Source organism: Microcaecilia unicolor, chromosome 9, assembly GCF_901765095.1.
Source record: "Microcaecilia unicolor chromosome 9, aMicUni1.1, whole genome shotgun sequence".
NCBI lineage: Eukaryota > Metazoa > Chordata > Amphibia > Gymnophiona > Siphonopidae > Microcaecilia > Microcaecilia unicolor.
The window spans coordinates 166519307-166537912 of NC_044039.1; the positions used below are offsets into that span (position 1 = coordinate 166519307).

Here is an 18606-nt window from a genome sequence, read left to right on the forward strand (position 1 = left end):
GGACATGTCAATTCTGGTAAAACTGCTAATTTTTTTAGTTGATTTATAGCACTAGAAATCCAAGTTGTGTAATAATTTTTATTTGCTTTTATGACTTATTCGTATGAGGATTGATAAACGTTTTAGCGCATCTAAGTTTTCTCCAACATTGGCACAGACTTTATTTCTTAAGACAAAGACCACATTCTAGAACATCTTACCACTTTATGTTAAGAACATTCATTTGATAGGTTTAAAACGGCCCTTATAACCTATCTGTTGAATGATGCGTTTAACTGACTGCCTCCAAATTTATACCTAATGGTCTAGTTCCATGGCTGGCATTTGAGGGTCTCTGCACTAGAAATCTGCAGTGTCACTGCTCTTCTTTACTATTTGAATTGTATTTCATTTTCTTAGCTGAGGTGAGTTTGAATTTTAATATTTATTTTGCTATAAACTGCATAGACAGTCTCTATAAAGTGGGGTATCATAATAAATGGAACTTGGACATGTAGTAAATAACAAGTCAACTTAAGGTTAGAGAAAACCAACACAGTACCACACTTTGGTAAATCTAACCCTACATGAGTTGTTAAATTACCTTTCATTGCTATCATTCTCCCAGACACTGAATTTATCCACTGTGATTACAAAACATTTAAGGGCCTCTTATCAAGCCACACATCAAAGCCGACAGAGCCCATTTAAAGTAAATGGGCTTTATTGGCATTACAGCACCGGGAGCCACTTGTGCGGCTTGATAAAAAGAGGCCCTAAGGACGATGAAACTGGATATTTTTGGAATCTTTTTGTTCTCTCCCTTTGCCTCATAGCAGGATGAATGTGTCCGATAGGTTCTTCCAAATCCTGGAAACCATTCAATATTAAGCCAACCTACGTAAGGTACAGAAGACCACCTTTGTCCCTGGAGCTTTTTAGATATATGATATTTAAGTACTTCATAAACCTGCTTGGTTGAGTTTCCTCGACCTTTGCAACTATGCCAAGAAGAGTCACAAAGGATATTACACAGCTATTTGGCTCATACACTGAATGTGATGTCATCTATGATATACTCAAATCAACAAGATATCAACTATGATCTAATTTGGGACACTTAAATCTTCCCAGGAAACTACATTTTAAAGAGGGAAAGCATTCCAAAAATTGACATTAAAATGTTTCACTGAGTAAATATTACTGTATACAGTTCTCAGATGTTGCTTGGAAAGCTGAGGGTAGATTCCTGTAAATTTATCCATTAAATGTAAGCAATATCCACATTACTGGGTACTAAAACTGTTGTCTACAGAGATAAGCTATAAATGAGTTTACTTTTGAATGTTCTAACAGATCTATCATGCGACTCAAAACTAATAAAATGGACTGTAGATGCCCTTGTGCATTTTCACATCATTAGGGGTTAATAACACCAGGAACTAGTAGCACTACTCACTGCTTAATGTATAATGTCAGTAGAACTGAAATAATGTTATTCCCACTTCTCTTCCGATTGAATACAGACTATCAGCATCAAGAATTTAGTAAAGTGCTTCAACAATGAATAACTTCCTTCATACCAATAATAAAAACACAAATGGGAAAAACATATAAATAAAAGGTTTTGCTTTTATTTAAAATAAAATGCATTTATACACAGTCTTTCAACCATAAAATACTGTAGCACACCACCAGTTGCTCCTTGGACAAAGGCAAGCGAGGACTCCAGATACTACTGTGGACTCTGCATACGAAGCTCATGTCTTGAATCTCTGGCTCCCTGCACCAAGGAACTGAGGACATGTGTGGTGTAATTAAAACTCACAAGGACATAAAATTTGGTACTACATAGGGATAACAATTTATTGTATTGCAATTAGCTATGATAAAATCGATGCATGTCGTTGAAAGCATAGAATATCTAATGCGGACATACTAGACCTATGCAATGTTCTAGCTAGCCTGTGGCAATAGTTTAAAAAAAACAACTGTACAAGTTAATAAAATTTGTGAGGTTTTTTGTTATGTTTTTGTTTTTTTTACACATTAGTTACACAAAGTATACTTCATAGACCTTTACTTCATATTGTAATGAAAAGGTTGCATATCCAAGGTGAAGTGACTATGCTGGTGAGTACTATATAATACTATCTGGTGTACACATTAAAAAAATATAAACGTTTACGAAAAAAAAAATAGTTAATCAAATAGATAAAAATAGGCTATAAGAAAAGTAACTTCCTTCAAGGCCACATAGTGTGTCATCCATTTCAGGCGTCAGTAGCCTGATCTATGTAGTGTGAAACTTTTAAAAATGTAGGCCTTTAAAACATGAGGTCAGATTTACAAAGCCAGAGCCAAAAAAAAACCCCACATGCATTAAAAACATGATAAATAGACTTCATACAGTCTGAACCCTGGACAATTATAGTAGATGGCTTAGAATTCTCAAAATTTGGTTAGCTTATCTTAAAGTCAAATTTAATTCTCACTGTCCATAATGTTGCCATATTTGATGGCTATAGGCACAAATTGCTACATAGTCATAATTGCATATTATTGGAAGTGCTCTTTAGTGCACATATTGTATACTGTTAACTGTTCTAGTAATGCAAAACTTCCCATGATAAAATATTTCAAGCTTACTTTTTAAGCAGCAACATTAATAAAATCAGCTCTTGAAGTTAAATATTCATATGGCCATGGAGTTCCTTTCAATTTACAAACTCACACCCAACCACTTGTCAGTTTGTAGAACATCTCTTCATCTAAACTTTCATTCTGGTCCTTAGCACGTGTAGACAGGAAGATGTAGCCACCAATGAATTCATGAACCACCTTGCAATCCACTTCAGTACATATGAAAGACAGTCTTACGTCATCTGCAAATTCTACCGTGACCTGTTATGAAAAAAAATGTTTAAGACATGAAGATTCACTATATCTTAAATACAGACGTATTAAAACACAGCAGAGATGAAACTAGTTTATTAATATTCACGCTTACTTCTTGCTCCAATGCCTTTATTGAAAAGTGAAAAATATGTTACATTAAAAGATTTAAACATTTCCAAAATGCATGAAAAAAAGAAAAAGGATTAACCCCTTGATGGCATTTCCAACAAATAGGGGTGTCCAGCTCTCCTGCTTTAAACACCCGCTCTTGTGTGAAATATGCATGTAACAATCGAAACTGGCATTCCCGGAGTTCAGCACTAATAGAAACCTCTGGAATCTGTCTAACCAACCTACACAGACACAGCCCTGAATCCCAGCACCACCAGTTTAAATGACTGCTCCCAAAGCAGCCTTGCATTTTTTTTAATTTTAATTTCTTATATCCAAATTTAAGAATTTTTAGACTTGTAGTTCTTGTGCTCTCAGTGAACTCACTAACACAGGACCTCAGTATTTGAAGAGTGCACAGTGAAAGGAGATACTGGAAGGAATCACAATTTTACTACTGGTAATTAAACACAACAAGGTCTGGGTTTCCTTGGGAAAAAAATATAGGCTGGTGAGGACTGCAGGTACAGAAGTACATACAGCCATTGTGCCTGCTCTACAATGCAAAGTATGTGATGGCATTTGAAAATGTAACCCGGGGGGGGGGGGGGGGGGGGGGGAAGAGAGAGAGAGGGAGTGTGTGTGTGTGAGAGTTTACATATCCATGCAAGATTAAGCAGACCATTTGCACATACCTCTGGTCAGTTGTAAAAATATTTTGGTGGGGTTCAATTTATAAAGTCACAATATGGATCCTTTATATGTACCAGTCTTCACAGTCTAACCCCTGTTCTTAAATTGCTCCCACTGCAAATGTATTGGGCTGGGGAGGAACAGTTGTTTGATAGCTGCACTAGCCAATTTCAAAATGGCTAGATTCTGATAGATGTAAAGGCAGTGGGCCTCAACCCAGTCCTTCGGACACACAATCATTTTTGCAGGGTACCCACAATGCATATGCATGATTTAGATTTGCATACAGTGGAGGTAGTGCACACAAATTTATCTTCATGCATATTCATTGTGGGTTTCCTGAAAGCCTGACTGTGTCCTGAGGACTGGGTTGATAGCTCCTGATTGAAAGTGTTTAATATTCCCTAGGAACAAAAAAAAGTGTTTCTTATACTTGACATGCAGTTAGGTTTCCCTTTTGCAATTAACAAGCTAATCATTCTTATAGGTCAGGCCCTGATTCATATCCTTCTTTCCTGTTTTCTCTGATGGTTAGCAAAATGATATCTTCATGCTAAAGATTAGATCTATTTAAGACATTTACAGCCTGTTTTAGACAAAACGTAGCAGTCAGAATTTCCATTTTAGAAACAAATGTGTATTTTCCCAGCACTGTCAAGAGCCAGTATCCCTTGCTACTGGGGGATAAAAAGGAGCATCCTCCCCTAATTCCTCCAATAGACTGTGCTAAATAGGAACAAATTGCCATAACTTAAACACACTTGGTGGCAGATGTAACTCTCAATGTCTACCTTTTAGGATAATGTCTATTAACTTGCCACACCCTTCTCTACCCACCAAACACCCAGACCACACCCCCTTGTGTTTCAGACATGCATATCCTGGCTTTGTAAAATGGGGACTTAAACGTTTATGCAACTGTCAGTTTATGCACATTTCAAACATGAATAGCCCTTCTAAAATGACTGCCTTCAGCTATTTATTTTCACCCCTCCTGCCTTATTTATTGGTCATTACACAGGTCTCTTACAATATGGGTCATCTAGTGTCTTACATTTTTACTCTTCATGTTGAAGACTATTTTGTGAGGGTCAGTGGCAAGTACAGGTAAGGAAATGAGTGTCTACTCTAATGTTGATAGGATGCTCCTTTAGCTAGGTGGCAAGAATCCTCTGTTTCAGAGATAGAAATTCACAGGTTTGAACCTGAAGGTTCTTGATTGTTGAAACAGGCTATACAGCAGCAAGTATAAAAAAAAAAAAGGGCATATTTGTCATCAAATGCAGAGAATTAAAATTAATGTTTTGGTAGTCTGCATACTATATATGTAAGGTGTCAAACTGCATAATTATGGTAGTCTCACCAAGAAAGCTAATTAAACCAACATCAACACCGTGCACTCCTGCCCCACACCAACCACCTGGGGGTTGGGCAGCTAGGGAGGCACTTTCATTGGGATAGGGGTAGGATCAGACTGGCGCACAAAGAAAGCTGTCTTGTACAGAACAAAGTGATAGATTTGGAATATAAAACTGAAGTCTGCCAAGGTGAGGGCCAGTATTAAAGTACTTTAAGAACGGAGTACCTCAAATTTTATCCTAAATGAGTCAATAGACTCATTTAGTGTGTCTTAGGCCCAACACAACACAGAGTTCCTGTAAAATTCCCCTCCTAACCTCTTAGTTTTTATAACACACTGGTTCCCAAACATACAGAGGAGGCAGTGCATACAAATATCTCATAAATATTCATTGTAGCTATCCTGAAAACCTGGCTAGCTGGGGTGCCTCCAGGACCAGATTTGGGAACCACCAATATAAAGGTTTATAAATTAAAAATCGAGGTGATGGAGGAGGATGGTGAGAATCAAATACCACTACTTTATAGAACGAGGTTTACATTTATATGTGAGTTACCTGGACTTTAGCAACAGACTAACTGGAGTCCTTTTATCTCAATACACTAACTTAAAATCTCTTAAATTATTTTAAACATCCCCAGACCTATATTAACTCTCACATTAAAACAGAAATCCAGCAGGAAGATGGGGCTACCCAGTATTTTGTACCAACTGCCACATATTATGATTAACACAGTTGGTAAGAGACTGTGTGCATCCAGTGCAAAAAGCTTCTGGCCATCAAGAGGATGAGGCGACTTTCAGGGACACAGTAGAGAAGTCTCATCTCCATCCATATGGCCTATGTGCTGCCTTGAACAAACAAGATTACTAGGAAAGAAAGTTATCACCTTGGTATGGCAGAAGTGATCCTATATCTAGGATCTGTCATCCAGGTGATACAGTATCCTTCTCCTACACAGGTGTGTGCCTAGGAAGGGCAGAGGTTAATGCTGCCATTAAATTTTATGATTAACTTACAAATTTGATACAAGCATTTCTTCACACCTGCACAGGCTGATGCAGGCACCAAACCCTCCCTGTAGACTGCTATGCTGCTCCTGTACCTGCTGTCTCTTGGTCCCACGATGAAATCTCAAGAGCAAATACAGACTTCTGCACAGGTGGGAAATTATATGCAAATTTTGCACTGCACAGAGAACTCCCCCAGTGTTTGCAAGCGGAATGGACACTGTTTAAAAATACCATTTTAGAAGCCCAGACAAATATAATCTATATATTAGAAAAGGTCAACAAGACACACTCCTGGCATGGTTAAATGGTAAGTGGAAAGTGGAAAGAAGCTATTGAAATCAAAGACATCTTTGAAACTATAGAAAGGGGATCCAGATGAAAAAAAAAAAAAACAAGAAAAAAAACTTGAACAATGACAACTTAAAACAAAAATTTAAGACACACCAAAAGAGAAATTTGAAAAGGTAGCCATAAAGTCATATGATAAAAAAAACTGTTAAACTATATTTTTAAGCTAAATGCTGTAAGGAAGTCAGTTGGACTACTAGCCATTAAAAAGGGGCACTTATGAAGGACAATGCTTTACATAAGAACACAAGTGTTGCCATACTGGGACAGACCAATGGTCCATCAAGCCCAGTATCCTGCTTCAAACAGTGGCCAATCCAGGTCATAATTATTTGGCAAGATCCCAAAAGAGTAAAACAGATTTTATGCTGTTTATCCTAAAAATAAGCAGTCGATTTTCCGAAGTCCATCTTAATAATGGCATATGGACTTTCCTTTTAGGAAATTATCCAAATTAAAAAAAAACTCTGCTACCCTAACTGCTTTTACCACATTCAATGGCAACAAATTCCAGAGTTTAATTACATTGCAGAGTGAAAAAATATTTTCTCCAATTTGTTTTAAAATTTACTACTTGGTAAAGAAACAAATTAGGTTAATATGGGAAAGATATTCAGTTGTGTCCTCCAAGGCAAGAAGTATGGTGCTTAACAGTCTAGACCTCTAAAAGTTTATTCACAGCTCCTTTCGTGGGGCAAACTCTATGGGGGAGTATATATTAAGGGAAGGGTTATTAGCTAAGTGATTGGTATTATGAGAGGTTATCAGAGAAAAAAAAATTCTCATTTTGGGTAGATTATCTCTTTGAACATTTCTTCGTGATCAGTTTAATTTATGTATGAGAAGCTGGTGTTATGTTAAGGGGGGAGGGATGGGAAGACAAGATAAAGTAAAATTGATTGCTGAAGGGCTGATTGTGTATCTTTATTGGTATAGGAGGGCCAGTTTTGCATTGGTTCAAGGGTTTCTTGACTTCAAGGTCCGACCAGGTCATGGTGAACTCCTACACTTCTGAACCGTGGAATGCTTCCTGTGGGGTCCCTCAGGGCTCTCCCCTTTCACCTACCCTATTTAATATTATGATGATGCCTTTAGCCACAGCACTTGCAAACCTGGACCTCAACCCTTTCATCTATGCGGACGATATTACAGTCTACATCCCTTTTCACTCCACAGTATCAGAAGTTGCCAACCTTATAGATGCCTGTTTCCAACCTTATAGATGCCTGTTTCTCCACTTTAGAACATTGGGCCAGGGTGTTCTGCTTCAGGCTAAACAGGGAAAAAACTCATTGTCTCATCCTCTCGTCCACGCATGCTCAGGTATCTGACACAATGCTTCCAGTTCTGGGCTCTGCCCTCCCGATTGCCAACAGCCTGCGGCTTTTAGGAGTGCATCTGGACTCACATCTCCAGCTGGTTGATCATGTACACTTGGTCTCCAAAAAAATGTTCCAGGCCATGTGGAGGCTTCGGCGCATCAGATACCTCCTTCCCAGAGACTTGTTTCGTACCCTTGTCCACTGGCTTGTCCTATCCCATCTGGATTACTGTAGTGGTATTTATGTGGGTTGCCAGGCCTCCTTATTGAAAACGTTCCAAACGGCTCAGAACACTGCGGCGAGGCTCATCCTTAGAGAAAGGCGTTTTGCACACGCCGAACCCCTGCGCTTTAAACTTCATTGGCTGCCTGTACAGGAGCGCATTGCTTTTAAGATCTGCTCCCTAACACATAAAATCATCTATGGGGCTGCCCCGGATTACATGCTCCCCTTGATCAACCTTCCGCCTAGAAATGCCAACCCTGCTGCTCGGTCCTATCTCCACCTCCATTTTCTGAATTGTAAGGGTGTCAAGTACAAGAAAATCTTCGCCTCGTCCTTCCGTTATTGGAGTCCCAAACACTGGAACACGTTACCTCGTCACCTTAAAGCTCAAGTGGACCATGCCCTTTTTAAGAAGTTGTTAAAGACATTCCTCTTTGCTAAGACTTACCCCTCAACTTACCATGTTGATTGATGCATCCCTTGTCCCTTACCCTGCCTAGTTCACGCTGTTAGTTTCTCCCCTCCTATTGGCTTCTTTTATGCTTGCCTAAGCTTTTAACTTTGTACTCCTATTTAATTCTCTGTAAGCCACATTGCGCCTGCATGAGTGGGAAAATGTGGGATATAAGTAACAAACAAATAAATAAATAAAATAAATAAATGTTCAATAAAAACTGTTTTAAAGTATATTTACTACTCGGCAGCTTCACTGAATGCCCTTTAGACCATTAATTTTTGGAAAAAGATAAACAAGCAAATCAAATCTACCTGCTCCCCTCCGCTCAGTATTTTACAACACTTTTTATTTTCAATAATTTTTACTGAGGACATATTACACTCTCAAAATCAACAAAATGAACCATTAACAATGGGCAATCCGTCATCAGCTTTTCTGTGTGGCATAAATATCTTTTACACCACTTCGTAATAGTTAACTACAGTCAGCAATACTTAACATTAAACAACAGTACCCCACCTCCCTACCTCCCCATCCTCCAACCCTTCCCTCCCTTATAATGTATACATTGATCTTAAATGTACATGCTAGTATAACAATTCCCTATCCCGACAGTACAATTAGCTAGTAAGCTTAGAAATTGTTCACAGTAATACTCTCCCTTGTACAGACCTACCTATGTCCTATGTTCGTATATCCCTCCTACCCAAGGTATAGTATTATAGGTGAGCACGTATCTAAATCCAATCAGCCCCCCTATTACAGGGGATATTGATTCATTAAAAGGCTTTGCACCTTAGGAGATAGAGCCAATATATAGGGTTCCCATACAGATCAAAACTTTTTTCTTTCTTTTCAATGTTACATTTGCTTCATGCCCTTCCATGAGTAGCAAATTATGGAAGGAATTCCTCCAATGCCAAAAAGTAAGCATTGTACTTTTGTATCCAATGTTGGAGTACACATTTCTTGCCCACCACCCCTGTCTTATAAATAAGAATGCGCTCTTTCAATAACAGTGAGCTGCATTGTCCCGTTTGACTCAAAATAATGCTCTTAGGAGAAGCCAGGATGCTCTCATGAATCATTTGCTCCCAGAATTGAATTAGCTGAGATCAAAAGCAATAAACAGGGGGACAGTACCACAGTGCATGGGCTAAGGTAGCTTCGGAGTTTCCACATTTTGTACATTTTGGTGATTCTACACAACCCGCATAAAATGCTTGTTTAGGGAAGAAATACGCCCTAGTTAGAATTCAAAACTGACACTCTCTATAATTTGCACTGTGTATATGTTGGGGGATCATTTGTATCAATCGATTTATCTCTCCTTCTCTGATACTTATCCTATGGTCTTTATGCCAACTTTGTATCATTGTCGTATAATCCCCTACCCGGGGTCACCAAGATCAAGCCCTTATGAAGTGTGGCCACTGATATGCAACCACAACTTACTGGCTGAAAGAATTTCTCCAGCAAGGGTTATTATCCCCCGCAAGCAATTTCCTAGATGGGACTTAATATAATGAGATATTTGCAGATAAGCAAAATAGTTTAACGGGTGTGGCTGTATAATTTGCATTAGTGAGTCAAAAGGCAATAATCTGCCGTCTTCCCGTAACAAGTCGGCAACATAAAATACACCCTGCAGTGCCCAATTATGGGCCAGGTTCAAAATCTAAATTGCCTATGATTGGTAGAAAGTCTGTGCACGTCGGGTCTTGTTTTAAATATCTCAGTAACATTCTCCAGGCATAACGCATTGAGTGTAATACATGAAATTTCCATCTCGGGGGTAGCTTCTGTTGTGGTGCACGTAAGAGATAGTGGGGGTGTAATGGTAAAAAAAAAAATATATATATATATATTTTTTTTTTTTAATCATTTTACTTAATTACATTCACATTTATCATATAAATGTAAGGAAATACAGAAATTAATATAAAAAGGAAAACATTTTCTCTCAACAATATATATTTACATAATTGTCCACAATTGGAAGATCTAAGATCAGGAAAACAATCAAAGAAAATAAGAAAAACTCAAAATGGTTAATCTTACACTTCACATTTTCTGAGGGAGGAAGGTTAATTAGTTATTGCAGCCGGTACAGTGGTAACTGAAGGAAGTTGCTGCAGAGGATTCTTCATCTGTTTCCACAAACTCTTATAATTTCTTAGGTTCACTACTACTACTACTACTATTTAGCATTTCTATAGCGCTACAAGGCGTATGCAGCGCTGCACAAACATAGAAGAAAGACAGTCCCTGCTCAAAGAGCTTACAATCTAATAGACAAAAAATAAATAAAGTAAGCAAATCAAATCAATTAATGTGAATGGGAAGGAAGAGAGGAGGGTAGGTGGAGGCGAGTGGTTACAAGTGGTTACGAGTCAAAAGCAATGTTAAAGAGGTGGGCTTTCAGTCTAGATTTAAAGGTGGCCAAGGATGGGGCAAGACGTAGGGGCTCAGGAAGTTTATTCCAGGCGTAGGGTGCAGTGAGACAGAAGGCGCAAAGTCTGGAGTTGGCAGTAGTGGAGAAGGGAACAGATAAGAAGGATTCATCCATGGAGCGGAGTGCACGGGAAGGGGTGTAGGAAAGGACGAGTGTGGAGAGATACTGGGGAGCAGCAGAGTGAGTACATTTATAGGTTAGTAGAAGAAGTTTGAACAGGATGCGAAAACGGATAGGGAGCCAGTGAAGGGTCTTGAGGAGAGGGGTAGTATGAGTAAAGCGACCCTGGCGGAAGACGAGACGGGCAGCAGAGTTTTGAACCGATTGGAGAGAGGAGAGGTGACTAAGTGGGAGGCCAGCAAGAAGCAGATTGCAGTAGTCTAAACGAGAGGTGACAAGGGTGTGGATGAGGGTTTTGGTAGAGTGCTCGGAAAGAAAGGGGCGGATTTTACGGATGTTGTAAAGAAACGACAGGTCTTGGCAATCTGCTGGATATGAGCAGAGAAGGAGAGAGAAGAGTCAAAGATGACCCCAAGGTTTCGAGCTGAGGAGACAGGGAGAATGAGAGAGCCATCAACAGAAATAGAAAACGGGGGGAGTGGGGAGGTGGGTTTGGGGGGGGAAATGAGAAGCTCGGTTTTGGTCACATTTAATTTCAGGTGGCGTTGAGACATCCAGACAGCAATGTCAGACAAGCACGCTGAAACTTTGGTTTGGATGCAAGGTAAGATATCAGGGGTAGAAAGGTAGATTTGGGAGTCATCAGCATAGAGATGGTAGGAAAAGCCATGGGATGAGATTAATGAACCAAGGGAAGAAGTGTAGATAGAAAAGAGGAGGGGACCAAGAACAGAACCCTGAGGTACGCCGACAGGCAGAGGGATAGAAGTAGAAGAGGATCCACCAGAGTGAACACTAAAGGTGCGGAGGGAGAGGTAGGAAGAGAACCAGGAAAGGACAGAGCCCTGGAATCCAAGTGAGGACAGGGTATCGAGAAGTATGCTGTGATTGACAGTGTCAAAAGCAGCGGAAAGATCAAGAAGTATGAGGATGGAATATTGACCTCTGGATTTAGCCAGTAATAGGTCATTGGAGACTTTAGTAAGCGCAGTTTCGGTTGAGCAGAGAGGGCGAAAACCAGATTGTAGTGGGTCAAAAATAGCATGTGAGGAGAGAAAATCAAGGCAGTGGCGGTGAACAGCACGCTCAAGTAATTTGGAGAGAAAAGGAAGGAGGGAGATGGGTCGATAATTAGAGGGACAAGTAGGGTCGAGTGAAGGCTTCTTAAGGAGAGGTGTGACCACAGCATGTTTAAAGGCAGCAGGCTCAAACAAATAAGTAATAAGGAAATAAAACACTTACAAGGGAATCGCGCTAGGAAGGTCCCACCTAGGGCAATGATTCCTGGCTTAAAAGCCAAGACCTCACTCCTCCCAGTCTGCGATTCCCTTGATGTGTCAGGAAATATATCATCTTTGAACCCAAAAAAACTATCAACCATGTATCGGAAATACAATTTCAAAACATTGTTCCTATCTAAATCAAAGACCAAAGTCACTAATAATAACTATCTATAACTTCTGAATTTTCCAAAATGTCAGTTAAACTTACAACTCTTTTCTCTGATAAAGAAGATTTTAAAGGAAATATAATTTTAGTCACCAAAAGGTGGCTATCAGAAGGTATTAGCAAAGTATCAGAGAAATATTTCTTCAAGAATTCAGTAGCTAATATATAGGATATTATAGGTAAATTTATCACAAGTTATTTTCCCTTAATTGGTTCTCCAGAAATTTCAATTTTTACAAGAAAGATAACTATTCTTCATTACCAAATTATCTGATTTTCATAGAGAAGCCATTTCCGTAATCAAAGTCTCTATTTTTATATCTTGGACTTCCACTTTGTTAGATAAGTATTAATATAAATTCTTTAACCCACATAGTAAAAATTTTTAAACATCTGAAGAAGAGAGTTATTCACATTCTGCTGCAGTTCCTATAGTACATCCATTATGATATTATTGGCTTCACCTAATCCAATTTCTCCACAGAAACCGCTCCAGATATCTTCGGGGGGGGGGGGGGGGGGGGGGGGGGGGAGAGCTCACTCTCCAATCCCCCAGTTGGTTTATTATCCGAGTCGATGCTGGGCCAGGACCTCCTCGGGTCACATGAAAATCCTAATCCACTTCGGGCGTTTCCATTATTGACCTCCATAGCGAAGCATTACTGTTTCTGGGTCTTGGAGGGGTCGTGCCAAGAGGGGGACTCAAAGTCACTCCTGCCACTGAAATTTGGCAATAAAGCCTTGCTGTTCCCCGAAGTAAAGCGAATGCTACATACCTGTAGAAGGTATTCTCCGAGGACAGCAGGCTGATTGTTCTCACTGATGGGTTGACGTCCTCGGCAGCCCCCTCCATCGGAAAGTTTACTAGCAAAGGCCTTTGCTAGTCCTCGCGCGCCCATGCGCACCGCGCATGCGCGGCCGTCTTCCCGCCCGAAACCGGCTCGAGCCGGCCAGTCCAGTATGTAGCAAGACAATACACTTCAAGGGAAGACACAACTCCAAAGGGGAGGCGGGCGGGTTTTGTGAGAACAATCAGCCTGCTGTCCTCGGAGAATACCTTCTACAGGTATGTAGCATTCGCTTTCTCCGAGGACAAGCAGGCTGCTTGTTTTCACTGATGGGGTATCCCTAGCCCCCAGGCTCACTCAAAACAACAACCAAGGTCAATTGGGCCTCGCAACGGCGAGGACATAACTGAGATTGACCTAAAAAAATTTACCAACTGAGAGTGCAGCCTGGAACAGAACAAACAGGGCCCTCGGGGGGTGGAGTTGGATCCTAAAGCCCAAACAGGTTCTGAAGAACTGACTGCCCGAACCGACTGTCGCGTCGGGTATCCTGCTGCAGGCAGTAATGAGATGTGAATGTGTGGACAGATGACCACGTCGCAGCTTTGCAAATTTCTTCAATAGAGGCTGACTTCAAGTGGGCTACCGACGCAGCCATGGCTCTGACATTATGAGCCGTGACATGACCCTCAAGAGCCAGCCCCGCCTGGGCGTAAGTGAAGGAAATGCAATCTGCTAGCCAATTGGATATGGTGCGTTTCCCTACAGCCACTCCCCTCCTATTGGGGTCAAAAGAAACAAACAATTGGGCGGACTGTCTGTGGGGCTGTGTCCGCTCCAGATAGAAGGCCAATGCTCTCTTGCAGTCCAATGTGTGCAGCTGACGTTCAGCAGGGCAGGAATGAGGACGGGGAAAGAATGTTGGCAAGACAATTTGACTGGTTTAGATGGAACTCCGACACGACCTTTGGCAAGAACTTAGGGTGAGTGCGGAGGACTACTCTGTTATGATGAAATTTGGTGTAAGGGGCCTGGGCTACCAGGGCCTGAAGCTCACTGACTCTACGAGCTGAAGTAACTGCCACCAAGAAAATGACCTTCCAAGTCAAGTACTTCAGATGGCAGGAATTCAGTGGCTCGAAAGGAGGTTTCATCAGCTGGGTGAGAACGACATTGAGATCCCATGACACTGTAGGAGGCTTGACAGGGGGCTTTGACAAAAGCAAGCCTCTCATGAAGCGAACAACTAAAGGCTGTCCTGAGATCGGCTTACCTTCCACATGGTAATGGTAAGCACTGATTGCACTAAGGTGAACCCTTACAGAGTTGGTCTTGAGACCAGACTCAGACAAGTGCAGAAGGTATTCAAGCAGGGTCTGTGTAGGACAAGAGCGAGGATCTAGGGCCTTGCTGTCACACCAGACGGCAAACCTCCTCCAATGGAAGAAGTAACTTCTCTTAGTGGAATCTTTCCTGGAAGCAAGCAAGATGCGGGAGACACCCTCTGACAGACCCAAAGAGGCAAAGTCTACGCCCTCAACATCCAGGCCGTAAGAGCCAGCGACTGGAGGCTGGGATGCAGAAGTGCCCCTTCGTCCTGTGTGATGAGGGTCGGAAAACACTCCAATCTCCACGGTTCTTCGGAGGACAACTCCAGAAGAAGAGGGAACCAGATCTGACGCGGCCAAAAAGGAGCAATCAGAATCATGGTGCCTCGGTCTTGCTTGAGTTTCAACAAAGTCTTCCCCACCAGAGGTATGGGAGGATAAGCATACAGCAGACCCTCCCCCCAGTCCAGGAGGAAGGCATCCGATGCCAGTCTGCCGTGGGCCTGAAGCCTGGAACAGAACTGAGGGACTTTGTGGTTCACTCGAGATGCGAAGAGATCTACCAAGGGGGTGCCCCACACCTGGAAGATCTGTCGTACCACACGGGAATTGAGCGACCACTCGTGAGGTTGCATAATCCTGCTCAACCTGTCGGCCAGACTGTTGTTTACGCCTGCCAGATATGTGGCTTGGAGCACCATGCCGTGACGGCGAGCCCAGAGCCACATGCTGACGGCTTCCTGACACAGGGGGCGAGATCCGGTGCCCCCCTGCTTGTTGACATAGTACATGGCAACCTGGTTGTCTGTCTGAATTTGGATAATTTGGTGGGACAGCCGATCTCTGAAAGCCTTCAGAGCGTTCCAGATCGCTCGTAACTCCAGAAGATTGATCTGCAGATCGCGTTCCTGGAGGGACCAGCTTCCTTGGGTGTGAAGCCCATCGACATGAGCTCCCCATCCCAGGAGGGACGCATCCGTGGTCAGCACCTTTTGTGGCTGAGGAATTTGGAAGGGACGTCCCAGAGTCAAATTGGAGCAAATCGTCCACCAATATAGGGATTTGAGAAAACTCGTGGACAGGTGGATCACGTCCTCTAGACCCCCAGCGGCCTGATACCACTGGGAGGCTAGGGTCCATTGAGCAGATCTCATATGAAGGCGGGCCATGGGAGTCACATGAACTGTGGAGGCCATGTGGCTCAGCAATCTCAACATCTGCCGAGCTGTGATCTGCTGGGACGCTCGCACCCGCGAGACGAGGGACAACAAGTTGTTGGCTCTCGTCTCTGGGAGATAGGCGCGAGCCGTCCGAGAATCCAGCAGAGCTCCTATGAATTCGAGTTTCTGCACTGGGAGAAGATGGGACTTTGGATAATTTATCACAAACCCCAGTAGCTCCAGGAGGCGAATAGTCATCTGCATGGACTGCAGGGCTCCTGCCTCGGATGTGTTCTTCACCAGCCAATCGTCGAGATATGGGAACACGTGCACCCCCAGCCTGCGAAGTGCCGCTGCTACTACAGCCAAGCACTTTGTGAACACCCTGGGCGCAGAGGCGAGCCCAAAGGGTAGCACACAGTACTGGAAGCGGCGTGTGCCCAGCTGAAATCGCAGATACTGTCTGTGAGCTGGCAGTATCGGGATGTGAGTGTAGGCATCCTTCAAGTCCAGAGAGCATAGCCAATCGTTTTGCTGAATCATGGGGAGGAGGGTGCCCAGGGAAAGCATCCTGAACTTTTCTTTTACGAGATATTTGTTCAGGGCCCTTAGGTCTAGGATGGGACGCATCCCCCCTGTTTTCTTTTCCACAAGGAAGTACCTGGAATAGAATCCCAGCCCTTCCTGCCCGGATGGCACGGGCTCGACCGCATTGGCGCTGAGAAGGGCGGAGAGTTCCTCTGCAAGTACCTGCTTGTGCTGGAAGCTGTAAGACTGAGCTCCCGGTGGACAATTTGGAGGTTTTGAGGTCAAATTGAGGGTGTATCCTTGCCGGACTATTTGCAGAACCCACTGATCGGAGGTTATGAGAGGCCACCTTTGGTGAAAAGCTATCAACCTCCCCCCGACCGGCAGGTCGCCCGGCACTGACACTGGGATGTCGGCTATGCTCTGCTGGAGCCAGTCAAAAGCTCGCCCCTTGCTTTTGCTGGGGAGCCGCGGGGCCTTGCTGAGGCGCACGCTGCTGACGAGAGCGAGCGCGCTGGGGCTTAGCCTGGGCCGCAGGCTGTCGGGAAGGAGGATTGTACCTACGCTTACCAGAAGCATAGGGACCAGTCTTCCTTCCCCCGAAAAATCTTCTACCTGTAGAGGTAGATGCTGAAGGCTGCCGGCGGGAGAACTTGTCGAATGCGGTGTCCCGCTGGTGGAGAGACTCTACCACCTGCTCGACTTTTTCCCCAAAAATGTTGTCCGCACGGCAAGGCGAGTCCGCAATCCGCTGCTGGAGTCTATTCTCCAGGTCGGCGGCACGCAGCCATGAGAGCCTGCGCATCACCACACCTTGAGCAGCGGCCCTGGACGCAACATCAAAAGTGTCAAACTCCTCTGGCCAGGAATTTTCTGCACGCCTTCAGCTGCCTGACCACCTCCTGAAAAGGCTTGGCTTGCTCAGGGGGAAGAGCATCAACCAAGCCCGCCAACTGCCGCACATTGTTCCGCATGTGTATGCTCGTGTAGAGCTGGTAAGACTGGATCTTGGCCACGAGCATAGAAGAATGGTAGGCCTTCCTCCCAAAGGAGTCTAAGGTTCTAGGGTCTTTGCCCGGGGGCGCCGAAGCATGCTCCCTAGAACTCTTAGCCTTCTTTAGGGCCAAATCCACAACTCCAGAGTCATGAGGCAACTGAGTGCGCATCAGCTCTGGGTCCCCATGGATCCGGTACTGGGACTCGATCTTCTTGGGAATGTGGGGATTACTTAATGGCTTGGTCCAGTTCGCAAGCAATGTCTTTTTCAGGACATGGTGCAAGGGAACAGTGGACGCTTCCTTAGGTGGAGAAGGATAGTCCAGGAGCTCAAACATTTCAGCCCTGGGCTCGTCCTCCACAACCACCGGGAAGGGGATGGCCGTAGACATCTCCCGGACAAAGGAAGCGAAAGACAGACTCTCAGGAGGAGAAAGCTGCCTTTCAGGAGAGGGAGTGGGATCAGAAGGAAGACCCTCAGACTCCTCGTCAGAGAAATATCTGGGGTCTTCTTCGTCCTCCCACGAGGCCTCACCCTCGGTGTCAGACACAAGTTCACGGACCTGTGTCTGCAACCTCGCCCGGCTCAACTCCGTGGAGCCACGTCCACGATGGGGGCGTCGAGAGGTAGACTCCCTCGCCCGCATCGGCGAAGCTCCCTCCGCCGACGTAGTCGGGGAGCCTTCCTGGGAGGTGGCCGCGGTCGGCACCGCACGCGGTACCGACGTCGGGGACCTCAACCTGGGCGATGGACCAGCCGGCGCCACGCTCGACGGTACCGGAGGCGCAAGCACCGCCGGTACCGGAGGGGTAGGGCGCAACAGCTCTCCCAGAATCTCTGGGAGAACGGCCCGGAGGCTCTCGTTCAGAGTGGCTGCAGAAAAAGGCTGAGAGGTCGATGCAGGCGTCGACGTCAGAACCTGTTCCGGGCGAGGAGGCTGTTCCGGGCTGTCCAGAGTGGAGCGCATCGACACCTCCTGAACAGAGGGTGAGCGGTCCTCTCGGTGCCGATGCCTGCTGGGTGCCGAATCCCTCGGCGACCCAGAGCTCTCGGTGCCGACACGGGGAGGAGGCCGGTGTCGATGCTTCTTCGACTTCTTCCGAAGCATGTCACCGGAGCTCCCCGGCACCGACGAGGAGGACGTAGAATCCATCCGTCGCTTCCTCGGGGCCGAGACCGAAGAGGGTCGATCCCGGGGGGGCTGTACCGCAGGAGCCCTCAGGGTAGGAGGAGACCCACCCGAAGGCTCACCGCCACCAGCAGGGGAATGGACAGCCCTCACCTGCACTCCTGACGATGCACCTCCGTCCGACGACATCAGCAGACGAAGTCTTGGTACCACCGACGTCGATGCAGTCGCCCGATGCCTCGGCA

The 18606-nt window shown here is 44.3% G+C and overlaps 1 protein-coding gene across 1 annotated transcript in view; it reads right to left on the minus strand.

The window, feature by feature from the left end:
- Window positions 1-2010: 2010 nt before the first annotated feature.
- The window catches only part of FERMT2 (fermitin family member 2), a gene marked incomplete in the record, with an annotated part of 189979 nt that continues 173383 nt past the window's right edge, over window positions 2011-18606 (minus strand). The window contains 1 exon segment of the mRNA XM_030213706.1: window positions 2011-2883. Coding sequence (XP_030069566.1) covers window positions 2710-2883 — 174 coding nt within the window.